This window comes from Lepisma saccharinum, chromosome 16 (genome assembly GCF_977018435.1).
Source record: "Lepisma saccharinum chromosome 16, izLepSacc3.1, whole genome shotgun sequence".
Taxonomy (NCBI): domain Eukaryota; kingdom Metazoa; phylum Arthropoda; class Insecta; order Zygentoma; family Lepismatidae; genus Lepisma; species Lepisma saccharinum.
Genome location: NC_139244.1, coordinates 20,925,473 through 20,946,518, shown reverse-complemented (window position 1 = coordinate 20,946,518; position 21,046 = coordinate 20,925,473). Strand labels below are relative to the sequence as shown.

Below are 21,046 nucleotides of genomic sequence, written 5' to 3'. Positions count from 1 at the left end.
AAGCCCAGCTTTGGCTGAATTGGTTATGAATGAATGGAAAAGAAAGTGGTAGGAAAAGGAGGTGACAAAATAATTCGGTTTTGCAGTTAGTGGATGATTGTTTTGGCATATGGAAGGGAACGAAGAGACAGCTCGACATATTTGCCAAAGAAATACAAGATGAAGAAAGAGGGATATTGTTGGAACTCGAAATAGAAGAAGACAAGATAAGCTACCTAGATATATTGATGAAAAGGAAGAGAGGACAAGAAATTGAAACCGCTTGGCATCAGAAGAAGTGTGCAGCAGGGGTATTCTGCCACAAAAGAAGTGATGTAAGTGAGGTGACAAAAATACATTTTATAAAGAATATGGAGGACAGAATCAAGAAAATATGAACGAAAGAATGTAAAAAAGAAGACAAAATAAATAGCCTATGGAAACAGCTGGAAAAGAATGGCTACGAGAAGGAGGATAGACTGGACATAAACAGAAGAAGGAAGAAAAGTGGCAGGGGAGAAGAGGAAGAGAAAGAAAAAGACAGGTGGTTTGGAATAAGGAGTTTGGGGAAGACCACAGAAAAGATATGCAAAGTGCTTAGGAAAGTGGGCATTAAAACTTACAGGAAGGGAGAGAGAAGCATCTTATGAATAGCGAAGAATGCAAACAAGAAAAAGGAAAACAGAGTAGAGGAAGAGGAAGGGATTATCTACGAAGTGAAATGTAAAGAATGTCAGAGTGTGTACATAGGAGAAACGAAAAACAGGCTGAAAGACAGGTTGAAACAACATAGGGAAGATGTACGACTTAAGAGAGAGAGAAATGTGATATTTAAAGACAGGAGAGAAACAGGACATGACATAGAGTGGGATGAGGCTAAGCAGATAGGAAGGGAGAAGAGAATACTAGTGAGAAAATGGAAGGCCAAGGAAATAGAAAGGAAAGGTGAAGAAGGCACAATGAACTGGAATGGGGGACTGAAGATAAACAAAGAATGGAAGAAGGTGTTAGAAAGAGTGGAAAGGACAAGAGAAAGAGGAGAGAAGAAGGTAAAAGAATGAAGAAAGAAAGAAAAAAAGAGTGTGAGATAAAGAGTCCACTCACCTTCCAGATGAAAGGAAAAGTTTATCTAAATCGCCTGTCAGGTGAGAGTACAGTTGACAAGGGAAGACCAGCTGCTGGAATGTTCCATGAAAACTACTTTCTAATAGTCTTGCATCTGGAGGGGAGTAATTTTTGTGTATATAAAGGGTGTTTCATAAAGTGTGCAGGTTTTAAATCGCTTGTCATTTTATTGTTTGAAGGTTGGCAACACTGTTCTTATCATTTTCGTTATCTCTTATCATTGTGATTATTAATTGAGCAATTGTTTTTTTTTTTCAGATGTTCAGTTGAGTTGCCATGAAGCGGTTTACTATCGAGCAACATGTCGTTATTTTGAAAATGTATTACAGAAACGGGGAGTGCTATTCAGAGACAGTTCGTAAACTGTCGACTATGCGGTAGCTATGCATTGTTTGCTTAACGGATGTTTATTCCTTGCACCCTGTCAACAATAGAAAAGTACGGGAAATCGCAAAATCATGGTTTCCAGTTTATCCAGAGCAGGCAACTTCCCGTTTCTGTTATGTCTTCAAAATAACGATGCGTTGCTTGGTAGTGAACCGGTCCATGTCAACTCAACTGAACATCAGGGAAAAAAAAAAAACAATTGCTCAATTAATAATCGGAATGATAAGAGATAACGAAAATGATAAGAATAGTGTTGCCAACCTTCAAAAACAAGAAAATGACAAGCGATTTAAAACCTGCGCACTTTATGAAACACCCTTTGTATATCGTCCTGTTTTGTACCTTGTTTCATTTGTATATGGTACAGAGTCTGAAGAAGACCTTGTTAGAAGGTTGAAACGTTACGTTTAGTTTATGTTTTATAATAAACTAAATTTCTGCCTTGGTCAGCATGATATTTTCATATCATGGAAACAAGGCTTAATGGTGTTATAACTCATTAAACTGTGGAAATTGCAAGCTGTCACTGCAATACACGTCAACACATGTCTCTGTTGAATAAAAATGTGCATAAAATCGGTTTCGCAATGTGAATTGACAATGATTATGAGTTTTAAACAGTTGCAAAGAGCTTCTAAACAAGACCAAGATCGTATTTGTGGGACTACTCAATACTAAGAAAAAGTTGTTTCACAAAGTTGATAAGAACTCTTTTCTGGCTGATTTAAAAAATCTGAAAATTAAGAATTGTGTTTACAACCTTTCTACCTACATTGTATTTAAATTTCATCACGATAGGACCACAAGTTCATTATTTATAGAACTTCAAAGAGATCGGCTGTTTGGAAAACACCAAAAAAACTGGCACCTTTTTGTTCTCATGATGATAAAAAATTGAAAACATACTCAAAAAAAACATTGGTTACCATAGATTAATGCAGAATTGAATGAGTTCAATTTTGATGTAGTCCCCTTTTACATAGTTCCGCAGGTTAATTTCTAATTGGAGTCCAAACTCAAGTATCCATATTTTTTAATCTGATAGTAGGCAACAAACAAGCAGTAGGACAACCAGCTAGAGGTAACAGGCACCATACCAGACCTAGGCTAGATGTAACGGCGGTAAGAGAGCAAGAGCTATCAGAGTATACTTTAGAATGCCACTTCATATGGTAGTAATTAAAACCAAACACAGTCGCTAAAACAGCCCACTGAAGTCTGAGGCCTGCCAAGTAAGCTCTTCATTGGGCAGTGCATGGTCAGCCCATAAGAGTCTTATTGCTGCTGTTTTCTGGCTTTCAAAATGAGGGTCTGCTATTATTATTTCCCGGTAGCAACTAGTGTTGGGCGATATGTCGTTCAAACTATATTTTGCGAAATTGAAAAACTATCGTCCAGGTGATATCAAATAGACAATATATCATCATGATATTTTGGTCATATATATTATGTCTATTCGCCATGATGATATTCCTGGACATGATATATCGCCGATATCATTATATGGAAAAAATACCATATTGTATTGTCTGCGACAATATTTTCTTGACGATATATCACGATATCAAATTTCCGATATCATCCATCCCTAGTAACAACCCAATTGTCCTCACCAAGCTGGGTCAACAACGAAACTTTGGAGCTGCCACTAGGAATCAAACGTGGGATCATTCGCACCAAAGGCGAGAGTGCTAACCATTAGGCTACATGGGAGCTCGGTAGTAATTACAATTTGCAAAAACACAGATCACATCAAGGATAATGAAGAGACATCCTACCTGAACTTGTCCAGCATGGTATCGTATCTTCCTCCCGCAGCTATCACATCAAGCCCTGCCCTTCGGCGTTTCTTCTTCAGCTCACACACAAACTGGCACATCATCCCCGAGTACTGCTGAACATTATATACAAGTCCTGGGGTGATGACAATTGGACACTGTAAAGAAAATAAAGCATAAGTCTTCTTATGGTTTACTTACATTATATAATATTTGTCTTATACAAGGATCATTTAAAAAAAAGTAATTACATGCTCATAACTGGCTACTTCTATGATTGTGGGTGACAAGATTACTGTAATTCGTCATAATAGTCTCCTGCCGAGTATAGCACATGTTGCCAAATTTCTGGCAATTTTCTCACGCAGTCAATGGAATAGTTTTTCCATATATCATTGAGGAACTACCCTAAGGCCTGCGCTATGTCACCGATGATATTGAAGCGATGTCCACATAGGGGATCTTGTAGCTTCCGAAGAAATCATAGTCGCAAGAAAGCATGTCCAAACTATATGGAGCGCATTAGCACTCCCCAACACCACTGCTCAAGCAGTTGCCCCACTGAATTTGAAACATGGCACCTTGAGTTGTGGTGCAGCACAATCGGATGTCTCGCCAGAAGGTTGGTTGTTTCCTACAAATAGAAGGTGATTATCCAGAAAGTTACTGTAATACTCAAAGTACTGTGTGACGAAGGAAAACGATTTTGTAGTCATAGGCAAGAAGCATCACTTTAATGTTGATGGATGCTTGTTAGAACTTTCACGATCTTGGCAAATCAGTTTAGCGAACCACTTAACCACTGTAGGATATTGAAGTGCCTAATTTGCACAAGCTTGTACAAGTTTTCTGTGACACTTAACAGCATTCTTTCAAATGCAACTTAAATCTTGATGAACACAATCTGCTCTTTTTGTGAGCATATTGCTTTAGAGCACACTATTCAATATGGCTACAGTCAGCACAGAGCTGCCACCACACGTCAATCTGTGAAACTACAACATATTACACGTAGAAGCAGGAATAAACCCATTATCTGAATTCACAATTAAATGTTGCTACCAGTGACAAATAGTGGACATATTGTTGAGTAATCACTTTTTTTTTTTAATGATCCTCGTATGTACAGTTTAACCAACAACCAAACTATTTTTTATATAACATTTCACACCAATTTATGACACTATTTGTAGGACTGAGTCAATATTGACACTGATCTGTGTCAATATATCAATCTTGGTCAACTTTCAATCTTGCCAGAGCCAAAGCGGTCTAGTCAATATGGTATTTGACTCTTACGCAGAAGATCCAGGTTTGGGTGATGATTCCATGTGGAATGTACCTGCATAAACCAGTACTGGGGTTCACTCAGTCTATAATAAATGGCTACCCAGGGGAAAAGGTTTGGTTGGAAGTCCACTTTATGCACAGAAAGGCTAATCGGGACTGGACCTACAGTTTCAAGAGGGATCCGAACCATTTGTGCCTCCACCGGGTATCAAACCGAAGACCCTTTGATTACAAGGTGACACCGTTACTACTATGCAATCGAAGAGGTCCAGGTGGCTGGAGCATGGTGATGATAACATTCCTCCATGTACCTTCAGAAGATCCCAGGCTTCAAGTACCAATCTGGGCATAGGTGTTTGTGAACGTCCCTTCACAAATTTCATCTAATTAACCAAAACTGACACAAAGGACTTAAAATTCCAATAATATAAATACCAATGCAAAACCAGATCTATCGGTGCACATAATTGAACAAAAAAAAAGGGTGATTTAACCCTTAAACTATGGCTTGTTTCATGATGAAATAGGAAACTTTTCCTCATAGTATATGACTTTTAGGACATACTGTGGCTCGGAAAATGGTCGGAGATACATGTCTTGAGTTCTGCATGAGTCTTGAGGTATGTAATTAGCAATTAGTAAAGTTTAATTTAATTCTTGCTATATTTGGGGGAGGGGAATGTCCTGAAAATTGTGTATTTTTTTCCTTGCCTTTTTTTTCCATTGATTTTGACAACACTACTCTCTTCTCAATTCTTGTGTTGGGAAACACACTTTTACCAAGAGAGGACTGAAAGGACCATTTCGTACCTTCACCTCCTGGCTTGATTGATTGAGTTGGGGTATAAGGCCACTTTATGCACAGTAAGGTTAATCGGGACTAGACTTACAGCTTAAAGAGGGATCCAAACCACTATGTGCCTCCATCGGGAATCAAACATGGAACTTCTCATCCTGGCATTGCCTATATGGGGGTCCGATGCATTTAAAATTTCTTTTAAAAAAATAAGTTTTTTTCTTTCTTCTTGTTCTAACCGATTATGGGAAAATTGTTCTCTCTACTAAAGAAAATGAGTTATAATTTTTAACTCTAGCGTTCTTAGTTCCAGAAACATAAAATTTTATTTAAAAACATGCGGAAGTTTAAATGTCCTGCTGAAAACATGTCTGTAGTCATGGGTTCAGCGGCAAACACACTCCATTACTTAAGGGTGAAGAGTTTTGAGTATAACAAGGTAAGAAATGGGCCTGCTCATATGTCTGTTAAAATAACAACTGTGAATTACCTTTACACCTAGAGCTTCTGCATTACTGATGATCCCTTCCAGTTCGTGCAAAGCCTGCTTAGCAAGTGTTGCGGCTGGTCCTTTTCTCTTGGTGATTATTCGGAAGGAACTTGAGATCTTTGAAATTGGACTCTCAGTTTCAATAAGGCTGAAGAGGGCCATCATAGCTTGTTCTGTGAGGCACAGGCTTATAAGATGTGTCTGCACTTGAAACTTGGAGTACCTTTCATCCTGAAATAAGTAAACAAAATATTTAAAATATTTGAAAATATAGCGAGAGATTTTCTTAACAACTTCACTTTTATGTTTATTGCTTAATATTTGTAAATAATTGCATAAACAATTATACGATAACACATAAAGCACTTCTGGATCATTTACTGAACTCCGGAACGCTGTGCAGACAACCTCCCTTTGATGAACTGTCAAGTGTAAGAGGGAGAGGGGTGGTGATGGCAGACCTTGACAGGCAGCAACTTGAACCACATCAAGTTGTTACTCTAGATCAAGATAAAATTCAAGTATAATTCCAGGTTTAAGAAGCAAATTTTCCAAAAACTCAAGACAACGAAAATAAAAATAATAAAAATAAATTTGTACCAACATTTTACAGTAGACATTTATGACTAGTTCCTTTTTATGAATCCCTCAAGATCCAGAGCCACAGTGGTCAAGTCAGAAGGATATCTGATTGCCACACAAAATACTTCGGTTCGATTTGCAGGGTGGGTGATCTAAGGTGGGAATTTTACCGACACTGTCCCTGCATAACGTGGCTCTGGGGTTCACCCAACCTCTAATAATGGGTGCCTGTGGATCCATCCAAGATGGCTGTCAGCTGTAGAAAGCTATCGGATCGCGCTCCGCATAAGATTGGATTTTCTGTGTTCTCAGTTTATTTCTCTATTGTGGTACTTTGCACGGCTGTTAAGCTATTGCTATTGAACAGTGCCGACGGTAAAAACATTAACCCGAGTGAGTGGAAATGCAGTGAGAGGTGTTTTATTGTTCCAGCGGCAGACGTCCTCTCGATGCTTTTCTCTGCTTCGCCGAAGGAGACACGTGCAATGGACAGCGGCCAAGGTAAGCCCCCGCATCACCGGCTCTTCAACTTTCTTTTTCTTCTGCTGCTGTGTGGAGACATTAAGTTAAACCCAGGCCCGAGGCCAATGGAAAACAAATTCAGTGCATACTATCATAATGCCCAGAGCATAAAAAATAAACTTTCTGACTGCACTTCGAAATTGGGAGAATTTATGGGAGCAGGACTGTATTGCAATAACCGAAACGTGGCTCAATGACAATGTACTGGATTCCGAACTGCCTTTTTCAAAACATTTCAATATGTACAGGAAAAACCGAGGCTCAAGGGGCGGGGGAGTGATGCTTTGCATAAATAACAAATGGAATAGTGTGTTGCGAAGTGACCTGGATCGTGACTGTGAAATTCTGTGGGTTGAGGTGCTTCTCGGCAAGAAAAACAAACTTTTCATCGGTTGTTTTTACAGGCCACACAAAACTTGCCCCGTAGCAGTTTTGGAGGCTTGCTATGATTCTGTGCTGTCGGCATCTTCTATGGGCGACGTGATTCTTTTCGGAGACTTCAATCTCTCATGGCTTTACAAAAGACAAGAACGACACGTACTTCATGGATCACTTCATACGTGGCCTCAGACTTCAACAGCACAATATGTTCAATACACGAAAAGACAATAACCTGGACTACATTCTCTCGTCACTCCCTTCAGCGCACATCACCCCTTCGAGAAACCTCATCCCTTCGGACCACGAATCGCTGGACCCTGTATTCTGGCTCCCGGACCACCTGAAGAGTCAACAACCTCCCACCCCTCAACACCAATACCTTGTTTGGAGCAAAGCACCCTGGGGTGACATCCGTTCGGCGCTGGATTCCATTCCCTGGACAATCCTGGAGAGTGGAAGTATCGACGAAGCGTGTGACGTGCTGACGGATGTGATTCATGCAGTGATGAAGGATTATGTGCAACTCAAAAAAACGAAATCAAGCAAATACCCTTCCTGATTCGACTCTGAGCTCTTACTTGCCCTTGGAAACCGAAAAAAGGCCTGGGATCTCTGGAAACATTTTCCTAATGTCACTCTCTAACGTCTCTCTCCACGTCTCCAGAAGAAATGCAACACATCCTATCTTCAATGCCTCAAAATCGCGCCAATGGTCCTGATGAAATCCCTTCTATTTTCCTAAAAAACGCTGCTTCTTCTCTTGCTATTCCCTTCTCTATTTTATTAAACAGATGCTTCAATGAGGGTACATTTCCAGATTTATGTAAAAATGCTAACGTGGTGCCATTATATAAATCTGGAGACAAGTGTGCCGTTTCTTCTTATAGGCCTATTTCCCTTTTTCACCACTTTCTATCGCCTGTGAAAAGATAATAAAGGACCGACTCTACAAATTTACCTCTCCATATATAAATACAGCACAGCACGGCTTCTTACCAGGCAGCTCCTGCTTAACCAACTTAAGCATTTTATTATCTGACGCTATCAACTCTATATCTGAAAACTCTCAACTGGATGTAATATATCTGGATTTTTCGAAAGCTTTTGACTCTATAAACCACAATTTCCTGCTTCATAAATTATCCCACCGTTTCAATATTCATGGAAACTTTCTCTCTCTGCTCAAGCACTACCTCCAAAACAGACAACAAAAGTTGTTTTTTCCGGAATGTCTTCTTCTTATCAAGCTGTACTGGTGTACCTCGAGGCAGTGTTCTTGGACCTCTTCTCTTCATCCTGTACCTTGATGATCTTCCAGAAAATCTTTCCGATTCATGCAAAAACCTTCTCTTGTTCGCTGACGATTACAAAATATATAGTAAAATATCCAATTTCAGTGACATGACACTTCTGCAAAAGAATTTAGATTCTCTAATAAAGTGGTGTGAATTATGGAACTTAAAACTCAACCCTCAAAAATGTACCATCATGACCTTCTCCTTGAAGAAAAACACATTTAATACTAAATATTTCATAAAAAATAATTGTGTTCAAAGAGTTGCCGCACAAAAGGACCTGGGCATCATATTTGACGAGAAACTTTCCTTTTCTGAGCACATCTCTACAGTCACAAGGGATTCAATGCATATGCTGGGTCTTCTCTATCGTTTCACGGAAATAAACAACTTGACTGCCCTCAGCACCTTTTACAAATCTTTTGTGTCACCTAAAATTGAATACTGTTCTCCGATCTGGTCTATGGCATGCCCCTCAAATTCAGATAGACTAAATTCCGTCCTAAATTTCTTCCTGGCCATTGTTCGACACCGAATTCCGTCCACAAAACACTTGCAAAAGTCCATCCTTCTGCAAATGTTAAATATCCAAACTCCTCAAGAGAGACATAGACTGGCTGACCATATACAGAGTGTCCGAAAAGTCACGCAACCCGGTGTTTACGACCGTATAACGGAATAGCGAAACGGAATGAGAAGAAACGCTTTCTGCCAAGAGAATGCCCTGTATATTGGGAAAATTTAGAGAGACACACGTATGTAAGAACATGCATGTTTTAATAACAAATAAGCAAAGTGTTGCCAAAGGTGGAAAAAAAATATTTGCAAATCGTGTATATTGATGCACAGAACTCACTGAGGTAAATTATTGCAACATTTCACAATACCAACGAATAATTTGGATGGCCATCTAATGAATTTGACAGAAAAAGAACTTTGACGAAGTTTCAAAAACATTGCAGAAGGGAATAAATGGGCTGTTCCAAAAATCGATGTTTTCACAATATTACGAGGGACACTGGCAACACTGTTGCTGTCACGTGTCACTAACAGACGTGTTTCACCTCAGGCTATCACACTAAGGCACTTTTAACGACAAAGGAGAAAGTTGGTTATTCTCGAACATATGCAATAAATTACATACACCTTGCAACCCTGAAATGTGGGTATCACTACAAATTAAAGCAAATGTTTGAAGTGTCCACCATTTTCTTGGATACATAAGTTGGTTCGCTTGATCATGTTCTCAGATACCTTCCTGAGGGTTGCAGCACCGATATTATCAATTTCCTGTGTAATGTTTCGTTTCAGCTCCTCCAATGTTCTGGGTCTCGTTTTGTATACTTTCCCCTTTAAGTAACCCCACAGAAAAAAAATCTCCAGATGTTAAATCGGACGAGCGACTGGGCGATAAATCCTTGGATATTAGACTTGAGAGCATCTGGGAAGGCGGTTGGACAGTGGGTGCGCAGTAGCAAGGAAAGGCAGCGTTGCCAACCCTAGCTATAAGTACTGAAACCATCCGTAAATTGTAACCAGCACAACTAGGGACAGCATTCCAAGCATTATGTACCTATTCCCTTGCAACTCATTCCAAACAAATAAACAGTGCAAATTCAAAGTCTACATTGTCGGTGAGGCAAGGGACAGCTGTGTGTATTGAAATATGAAAAGGTGTGGGTAATTGGGACGTAAAGTAAAACGCGTGAAAACCTGCAGAGATAATTGCAGAGAACGTTTTGCCATTTATCTGGTCCGTGAGGCAAACACGATATCTAAAGGGCCTCCCTCATGGCGGAGTGGTAGCGTCGTTGCCTTGCAATCAAGTAGTCCCGGGTTCGATACCCTGTGGAGGTACATGGCACAGTGGTTCGGAAACCACTTTAAACTGTAGGTCCAGTCCCGATTAGCCTTACTGTGCATAAAGTGGACTGAAAATAAAAAAACAAAATATTTAAAGTTGATACTGAATATATTGGGTTCAAGACATGCTACAGGTCCCGGGTTCGATCCCCGGCCGGTTCAAATCCGGGAACTTTTCTAACCTTGGAAGCGGCCCCCGGCGCCCACCCAGCGTCGAATAACATGGGTACCTGGGGGAAACCCTGGGGGGTAAAGGCGGTCAGGGGCGTGATGCTGATCACATCACCCCCACTCACGACCGGATCAAGAAAGTGTGGGGCGTTACCCCCACACCCCCTATATGCCTTCATGGCGTGGTGCTAAGCACAGGGGAGCACTTTACCTTTACCGTTTTTCAAGACACCACGATCTTATGCAATGTTTTATAACGGCAACCATCATGTCATACAGTTATGTTAGAGTTAATGTTGTACGTATTATTATATATGTAAAATTACTATATCAATACGGTAACAATGACAATGTATGGATATTTTATTAGTGTTATTGCCATACCTATTGCCATAGTCATCCATACGCGTAATAAGAATGCTAACCAAAGAAATCGTTCCCAGTACGTAATTCTGTAATGTATTGAATTAAAAATGGAAACTACAACGAAGAACTGGAAAGTTACAGCACTTATTAGAAAATAATATACGTGTAACAGTCCAAGAATTCATTTCGATCTAAATATTTTCTGGTAAACACAACCATAACAGCAAAATAAGTGTTTGGTGTTATTATTCTTTATTATTGTTATTATTATTATTATTATTATTATTATTATTACAAACACAAATAATAAAATGTCTGATAAGCGTGAAATTCTACTACCCTTTCCAGTAGCCTACAGAATAAATTCAGTGAGCAGCGTTTGTTTCCCGTGCGAGGCTGGCAACAATGACTTGGAGCCAGTATGGTCGAATCTGCAACTGTCTTTCCGCGTGCGGACTTTTGAACGCCGTGATTTACTGTTTTGGTTGTGGCTATTGGAGTAGCAATATTTGACATATCCGTGTGCACAATGGAAGCTGAGAATAGGAAGCGTTGTGTTTTACACAAGCAAGCACGTGAGATCGTGTACAACGTGTACAATTACTTTAAAATCGAAGTCGAGCAGAAAACGATTGTGGAGGGCGAAGCTGAGTGCCATGTTGCCAGACCTCAAGAAAGGACTGCCGCGGCGTGCGGGGTAAGTTTGCGTTCGGTGCAGAGAATCGTGAGTGAGGGGAAAAAAATCTGTTCGTGCAAGTGGGACTGCTGTATTTCGATCACCAGGCAAAAATCCTCGCCGCGAAAAGCCTGTTACCTATATTGATGATTTCGATAAGAGCATATTACGCAGGGAAGTTTTGAACATGTACAGAAATGGTGAATTTCCTACATCATTGAAACTCGCAAAGAAAATGAAGGCGCAACGTAAATTTGTTGGAAGGCGATGGTCAATGCTGCGTATTCCAAAGAGCATGGGGTTTAAATAAAGAAAATGCAATGATGGACGGAAGATGTTAACGGAAAGGACGGACATCGTAGCTGCGAGAGCTGCATTCTTGCGAAATATGCATTGCATCAAACAAGAAGGAAAATCACCTGTTTTCTACCTCGATGAAATGTGGGTTAGCCAGAACCACACACAAAAAACACGTTGGCAAATGAACGATGGTACGGGTGGCCTAAAAGTTCCTGTAGGAAAGGGGAGGGGGGCATCTGATTGTTTGCCACGTTGGCTCTGCAAACACCGGCTTCCTTCCAGATTGCAAATTGATTTTCAGAGCAAAATCGAAAAGCCCATCTACCGATTACAACAATGAAATGACTGGTGCTGTTTTCAAGCAGTGGTTTGAAAAAAATTAATTCCGAACCTTCCTCCAAATTCCACTATAGTTATGAATAATGCCAGCGTACACTCTGTAGAGTTAAATAAGGCCCAACAACAAATAGCAGGAAAGCAGAAATAATATCGTGGCTGGAAAAACACAATATTCCCCACGCATCTTCGCAAACCAGAGCAGAGCTTTTACTTTTGGTCAGGGATCACAAGCCGACGTCGAAATCATACGAAGAGGATACACTTGCAAGAGGATTCGGCACCAAGTTGTGCGTCTGCCCCCGTACCATTGCCAATACAATCCCATCGAATTAATCTGGGCGCAAGTGAAATCTTACGTTGCAGAAAAGAACGGCACTTTTAAAATGGCTGATGTCGAAAAGTTGACGCACGAGGCTGTAGCGAACGTGTCGGTTTCTGCCTGGGATAAATGTGTGCAACGTGCAGAACGTATGCAAGAACAGGATTATCACCGTGAAATCTCTCGAGACAGCATCGTGGAGCCCTTTGTTATCAACCTCCAGGACTCCGACTCCGAAGACACTGAGGGTGAAAATGAATCTTCTGAATCTGAGTAAAATCGCAGTTATGTATGTTCGGTTGCCGCATTCTTATCCTATTCGTTTCTGTTTTGCATTTTCATTTGTATGTTTATAATTGTAGTATCTATGGAGACAATAATGCTTCGATTTCTTCGCTTAATATCGAACGAAATTTCATTTTTTTATTTTGGCACAAAGATCTTGTTCATCATTTCATTGCGGTGCGTGCGTGCGAAATACATACATGTGGCAACGCTCTGCGCGAAGGTAGCAGACGACCGCCTTTCCAGTTGCTCTCTAGTCTAGACGATCACCAAAAAATTCTCTCAGCATACGAAGAGATTCATTAGATGTATGGCAAGTTGCTTCATCTTGTTGTAGCCAAACATCACGTTCGTCTTCTTCCAGGAGAGCAACGAATTGCATTATGAGATCCCCGTACACAGCGGTATCCACTGTTGTCTCAAACAATAACGGTCCCACAATACGACGTCGCGATATTCCACACCATACACCCATTTTCGGAGAGTGCAAGGGTAGTTCATGCAACCGATGTGGGTTTTCTGTCGACCAATGCCTGGAATTTTGGCTGTTGACATACCTATCCAATTGAAACCACATTTCAGGGTTGCAAGGTGTATGTAATTTATAGCATATGTTCGAGAATAATCAACTTTCTCCTTTGTCGTCAAAAGTGCCTTAGTGTGATAGCCTGAGGTGAAACACGTCTGTTAGTGACACGTGACAGCAACAGTGTTGCCAGTGTCCCTCGTAATATTGTGAAAACATCGATTTTTGGAACAGTCCATTTATTCCCTTCTGCAATGTTTTTGAAACTTCGTCAAAGTTCTTTTTCTGTCAAATTCATTAGATGGCCATCCAAATTATTCGTTGGTATTGTGAAATGTTGCAATAATTTACCTCAGTGAGTTCTGTGCATCAATATACACGATTTGCAAATATTTTTTTTCCGTCTTTGGCAACACTTTGCTTATTTGTTATTAAAACATGCATGTTCTTACATATGTTTCTCTCTCTAAATTTTCCCAATATACAGGGCATTCTCTTGGCAAAAAGCATTTCTTCTCATTCCGTTTCGCTATTCCGTTATACGGTCGTAAACACCGGGTTGCGTGACTTTTCGGACACACTGTATTTCTACACAAAATAGTGAATGGCAACATCAGAAGTGACCGCCTTCTTCAGGAAATTCACTTTCGTGTGCCTGCCTGCTCAACAAGAAGCACTCTACTTTTTGCGTCTCAGAAGCCGAGATTGTGCCTCTTCCAGCGCTCTGTTCCATAGACTGCCCAGTGAATACAATAATCTAGGAAGCGAAATAGACATTTTTGAAAATCTGGACCGTTTTAGAAGAAAGTTAGCTAAAAGTATGTAAGTCTCTTAACCACATGTAATTTTTCTGTTATTTTTTTTTGTTGTATTATGTTTTTTTTTTTTTGTCCTTATGTTCTATAAAATCGTTCCAATGTAAAATGGCTAACGCTGTATTTGGAATCTTCTATTAAATAAATAAATAAATAAATAAAAAAGACAGCTGGAGCATGAGGCTGTGGCAGGATAAAGACAGCTAGAGCATGAGGCTGATCACTTCACTTTCAAAATGGCCAAGATTGTGAATCCATGGGGCCTTACCTACACATCACTCTACATGCCTTCATGGCACAGTGCAAAGAGCATGGGGAACTTAACCTTACCTTGCCTCAAGATGTTGAAAACTAACTTAATGTAAGAGTTAATGATGATCAACAACTCTTTCTCCTTTACTTCCTTGACATTCAGTCACCTCAGAATTAATTCCAGAAATTCCCTGACAGAACCTGCTCACCTACACATTGTTATTGTCAGTGCTTTTTTTCTAGCGGTACGCAACGGTACACCATATTAGCACCTTTATATATGTGATCATTTCTGAACATCATACCACAATATTTTTTAGAAATTCTTGTGAAGAACACAATAATAACACAACAAACCAACTTGAAGCGTACTGGAACCTTTCATCCCACTGCTACACTACACGTCTACGGAAAATTCACACTGAAGTGACAGGCGACACATGTTGCTCAAGGATTTCACCAAACAAGGGTTTATGCAGCCTGTCATGTCGTTGCAATGTGAAATGTTGCTGCTGATTGGCTTGTTTCCAAGCGAGACATGTTGCCTGTTGCTTGTCACTTCGGTGTGAATTCCCCCTTAGAGTTTCTAGTAAACACACAGGAGCAGTTTCACTTACCCTTGCTTCACTGAGAATAGAATAGATATCATGATATTTCTCTTCCTCAATACCGCAATGCAGTAATATGGCCTTCAGCAATGATGTATGATTAAGGCGAATGGTGCAGTTCTTCTCTCGCAGACTGGGGAACTCGTTCACCACCTCCCACACAACAGCTAACAATTCAGCCTCAGCTATTAGGCATCCTATGGGGAAAAAAATAGAAATAAATAATTTAAATTTGCAAAAACATTAATGTATTCAGTAAAGTCTTTGGAGAAAAATAATTACAGATTTCTTTGGTGCAGAATTTCTGCTTCAAAATAAAGTTCAATTTTTAAGTTATAACTCCATTAAGCCTTGTTTCCATGATTATGAAAAACTAAATATGCTGACCAAGGCAGTAATTTATTTTATTAAAAAACATAAACTAACGTAACGTTTCAACCTTCTAGCAAGGTCTTCTTCAGACTCTGTATCAAGTACAAAAGTAACCAGATACAACAAGAAGGGTAATATATATACACAAACATTACTCCCTCCAACCTATTTAGAAAGTTGTTTGGAACTTTCTAGCAGATGACTTTCACTTTCCAACTTTACTTTCACCTAAAAGGCTAAACACTTCCATATAGAATGTGGTTGGACTTTTTAATCTCACGCTCTTTTCCCTTCATTTTTCTTCCTTCTCCTCTCCTCTTTTTCTCTTGTCCTTTCCACTCTTTCCAACATCTTCTTCCATTCCTTGTTTAACTTCAGTCCCCCATTCCAGTTCATTGTGTCTTCTTCGCCTTTCTTCTCTATTTCCTTGGCTTCCTTCCATTTTCTCACTAGCATTCTCTTCTCCCTTCCTATCTGCTAGAAGGTTGAAACGTTACGTTAGTTTATGTTTTTTAATAAAATAAATTACTGCCTTGGTCAGCATATTTAGTTTTTCAATTTTTAAGATGCTCAAGACAACATATTTATTTCCAATATACACTGAAACATGCAAATACAAACCAGCAAACTTCCCAGAATTATTTTCTAGTGTAGTATATGATAACTGCATGATAAAAATTGAGAAAACAATTAGACATTCCAGGCTTCTTTTAAACAATTCATACCGCAAATCGTAGTGTGATGCAAGCTCTCATCAGATCTTGGGTATGAATCAGTTATGATGTGGTTACACTAGATGCTGTTTCATACGTGGTTGACTAATGGACATTCTGGCAATGTGGTGGTCACATTGCATCAGGATAATCATCAGTGTGCTGGTAGAGTTTGATGAACATAATATATCAAAATTGCCAACGAAATGTTACTATTGGAAAACCCTTTATTGGAAATAAATATTGGAGAATATGAATGGGGTGGGTTAATAGTGACACTTTTCTGCTACTTTTAAGTTGTCAGTGAAACCATACCAACCAGAGTAATCTGGTGCCACTCTGACCACTTATTTACAATGTGTTTTTTGTTCTGCTGTTTTCTGTCATGTAAGTTCAGCTGAAACAGATGCAATGTGACCATACCCTTTATATTTAAATTCATAGTACAAATATAGTTCATGGTTTGGAGCAGTAAACATGGTGAAGAGATTGTGTAGGTAAAGTTCTATATTTCAAAGTTGCTGTTTTGGTTGTCAGATTAATTTAGAAGGATCACTGCCTTCATTATACAGGTTGTGTTGGTCCTTCAAAATTAATTGAACAACAAAAACAGCAAACCGGAAATATGAAACTTTACCTTCAATAAACTTCAAAATATACGAAAATACTGCGTAGCTTGAAGTAAGTCTTGAAGCTTTCCTGGCAATGAATAATGAATAAATTCTCTCGGGCTATCGACCAGGTCAATTCTGGAGAATTTTCCGAGCTTTCGAGAGCTAACATCACTCTCATCTTCAGGGTAGAACTGCAGTGCTGAGTGTCAACCCAGTTAATATGTATCTGCATGTGACTGTTTCCTGTGTCGATGGTGGACCAATCAGGAGCCATGTCTGCTGCGTTCCCGCTGCCAGCTGACTATCGCTAGCCAGGCTGGATCCAGTGCGAGCCCTATGTCGCGATTCAAATTCTGAACGATCAAAGAAGCATTAGCCATCCACGGAGAAAAGCAGAATCTGAATCGCAACATAAGGCTCGAACTGGATCCAGCCTGGCTAGCAATAGTCACTCAGTACTGAACTTCTACCCTGAAGATGAGAGTGACGTTATGACCAATCAAGGATTGGGCATACATGCCCACACACAAATACCCACAGTCCCAACATAAGTGTAAAGGCCATTAGGTTAATATCAGAAAAGGCTTGTGAGAGCTATTTTCCAATACTTTCCCCCAATTAGCATCATGGGTAATGCTTACAAACCATTTTCTACACCCTTCAGATGGATAGAAAGGCTGTATTTATTAAAAAGTAACAATTTTCAAGCAGACAATAGCCATTTTGAATACAAAAAACCATGTGCTCCAAATCATATATTTGCTAAATCCCTTATTTTTTATTAAATATAAAAGATAACATTTGTGCATAGGTAAAATAATGCCTAATTATGTAAAGTAAACTCATTTTCAATTATCTGGCATAAATAAGCCAGATAAATAAATAAACCACCTTTGTTTACATTTTTCAACCACCTGATAACTCTGCCATCTGGTGGAAGGAATTGGAACCTCTACAGACAAGGAAAAGCCACATGTGACCTCAGCTAGACAATGAGAGGCTTCCAAGGCTGGGACGTCACACAGGAGGCAGTCAGGTGTCCTATTATGTTCTGAGCTGGTTTGTTAGCTGCCTGAGAGCAGGTCAGGTGTTGTGTTGCTGGCCAAAACCAGTGTGTTAATGGCTGCGTGGGCCATGAACAATGGACTTACACTGGAAATAGGCATCCAAGGACCATACAAGTTGAATATGGACCTGAGTGGGTGTTATCACGCAGGATATGGTAGCCAAGACCTCTTTTAAGGTTCTGAGTGCAATTTTCGCCAATGTGCCGAAATCTGTGTCCCATATCCAAAGTGGGAAATCCAGACTACATGGTTGGCAAGAAGGAGTCAAAGGAACATCCATGAAGAATGCACAAGCATCCATGGTTATATCCACCAATCCTTCCATGAAAAGCCTGGAAAGTGCGTTCATCACTCCCCAAAGTCATTATTACCTCAAGAAAGCAGGAATTATCCATTATTTTGTCTTGTGCGCCCCGTAAATTGCCAGGTGTCGGAATGTGGCTTGTGGTTGTGAAAAAGTGTGTGGCCCCCCCAGGTATGAAATGTATTGTGTGAAATTGGCTGACCTGTAAGTACCAAGTCTTTTGTATAATTATTTATGTGTTCTTTGTGTAACAGTGAAGATGTTCATGTTTGGTGGTGGCCATGCCACAGGTCAGGTTATGTTCTTTATTGAATAAATGTGTTGTTTAAATGTGATCGACCTGATGATATTGACGTGAACCGTAAGTCTACAAAAGCTGCCTCTACATACAGTTTTTAGAATTCAGGCTTAAGTTTGTCTGTTGGTTAACAGGTCTCCCAAGGGACGCCTGTTATTGTCCACGAAACACCACACGCAGCATAGGGTCTGCGTGTGGCAGCGTAAAGCGTTGCTCTTTTCGAATAAGTGTTGTTGTTTTTTTGATTTTTGGTTGATTTAGTATACTCCACCAAAACCTTTCCACATAACAGAGTCCCTGAATCTCTAAGAGTAGAATCATAATCTTAATAGCAATACATTAATATTCATTCAAACGTTAGCTCTCGAAAGCTGGGAAACGTTTTCAGAATTGACCTGGTCGATAGCTCGAGAGAACTTATTCAACTGCGCAGCTTATTAAAAACAATTTTCTTGCCTATGAATTGCAGTAATTCATTCCTACTATTTACAACAGCCTTTGTGAATGTTGTTAGCGAGTCATCAAGATTGATAGAAATTTTGTTTCCTTGCAAGTTACACAGAATTATTGCATATTTGTGTAAGAAGTGAGAATCAGTTACTTCATGCAAGTTGCAGTCAATAACTCTTCTACAGTTACTATAAGATTCAGAGTAAAATGAAAAAATGCACAATGTCAATATTAAAGTTGCAATGCACGTGTTTGTTTTTATTGGGTTGGTTTATTTTACTTCGTTTTTCTGCCACTTTTGGCTAATTACGAAGATGAGGACGAGTGATGGTATGAGGAAATTGATGAAGGAACACTCACAAAGAACACCCATGCCCAGGCCAGGATACAAAACCAGAGTCCTCAACATCATAGTGCACTGTGCTAACCATGCTGCCCTGGAGGTTGGTGCATGTGTTTGTATACGTACATATAACTTTCTGTACTTAGTTCCATTTGGAGCAACATACGCTGTGAGTATTACCAAATTTTAATTTTTTTGTTACTAAAATAAAAAAAGTTCAGCATGCATCAGCTGTCCAAAAATTTGCATCTAGTTATTTTGAACCATTATTTATTAGCATACAGAATAGACTATGGTTCCCTTCACTATCGTAGTTACTGTGAATTTTAAACATTTGTGAACAGATAGGCAAGTCGGGGCTGGACCTAAAGTTTAAAGGGGATCTAAACTTATGTACAATGTGCTTCCAATGGGGATATAACCCAGAACCTCTTCATTTTAAGGTGACACCATTACCAGTACACCATCGAGGAGGTCCACACTTATCAACATTTAGTTCACAATGACAATAAATCCCACATATTTCCAGTCAACAAATATTTTACACTAATATGTGAAAACAAGAAAACAAACCTGGATTTGGTGTAACGATATCAAATGCACATTCGTAGAGCTCTCGAGGATGAAATCCAAACACTTTCTTTTCACGGTACACTCTGTCCACAGAATATCTCTTCACATAGTTTATACTGTTCCAAGCAACATACCGTGCAAACGGTACCCTCAGGTCATGTGGTATTGACACTATACCACCAGAATGAGTCATGAGTTTAACACACGATTCTGTTTGTTCATAGAGCTTGTTTTTTGGCATCAAAAGTGGAGTGGAAATGCAGGTGGCTCCATGTTTCTGGAACACTTGTATCACAGCCTCTTTGGCCAACTCTTGAAGGAGATGCGGTTTTGGTATGGAAGCTCCTTTGGGAATGTTCATGTCGTATGTTATATCTTCTGCAGGAGTAACATCCTGAAAAGGAATAAATTGATTAATTTTGCTTTCTTTACTGTTCACATAATGCCAATTCATTATCAGTTACAAATAATATTATGTAAAGTGTATCTGTGATTTGATTCTTTCTTTTATTTTGGTAACACAATTAAGCTTTGTTGCCATGATAGAAAGAACACTAAATATGTGAAGTTTATATCAGTTTCCACAACTTCCATGGTTGAGGTCAGCGTGCTACATGCGCATTTATACATTCTTGTGTAGCTTATTCCAGACTGGCTTTCCTTCAATGTGGCAATGTGTAGACAGCCACAACACCACGATTTCTTCCAGAAAGATCAATGTTCAGCAAGTGCAAGAACAACAACAGCTAAGGCCAAACACAGCTCAACAGAATACCTACACAGTAATACTATAAATATTCCTAAACACTTTTAATTCTTACAATAACCAGGTACTGTTATCAGTAGGATTAGGTCCAAAGTGGCTTAGGCCTACATTAAAAATAAAAATTTGAGCGGACTGATACCAGTTTGAATTAATACCAATACTCTTAGAGTTTCCTACAAATAATAATGTTTGAAAATTGAAGCAATTAAAAATTTGCCACAGTCTTGCATTAAAGTACTCAAGAATTACGTTGGAATATTAAAATAGCCGTCATTTAATCAGAAAATCTGTTTCAGAAAATACTGGTGCAAAATAAATGAAAAATTTGAATTCTGCATAATTTTCAGGATTAGCCGCAAAAGGGCTGTATGGCATTTTTGTGGACCCTAGAAAACAACCAA

The 21,046-nt window shown here is 39.4% G+C and overlaps 1 protein-coding gene across 3 annotated transcripts in view; it reads right to left on the bottom strand.

The window, feature by feature from the left end:
• The window catches only part of Gcn2 (eukaryotic translation initiation factor 2 alpha kinase Gcn2), a 153,484-nt gene that overhangs the window by 56,567 nt on the left and 75,871 nt on the right, over window positions 1–21,046 (bottom strand). For all 3 annotated transcript variants that reach the window (XM_083137842.1, XM_083137845.1, XM_083137844.1), the window contains 4 exons: window positions 19,880–20,273; window positions 15,155–15,342; window positions 5,846–6,076; window positions 3,270–3,427 (listed from right to left, as the gene is read on the bottom strand). In XM_083137842.1, coding sequence (XP_082993968.1) covers window positions 3,270–3,427; window positions 5,846–6,076; window positions 15,155–15,342; window positions 19,880–20,273 — 971 coding nt within the window. The remainder of the gene's footprint in view (window positions 1–3,269; window positions 3,428–5,845; window positions 6,077–15,154; window positions 15,343–19,879; window positions 20,274–21,046) is intronic.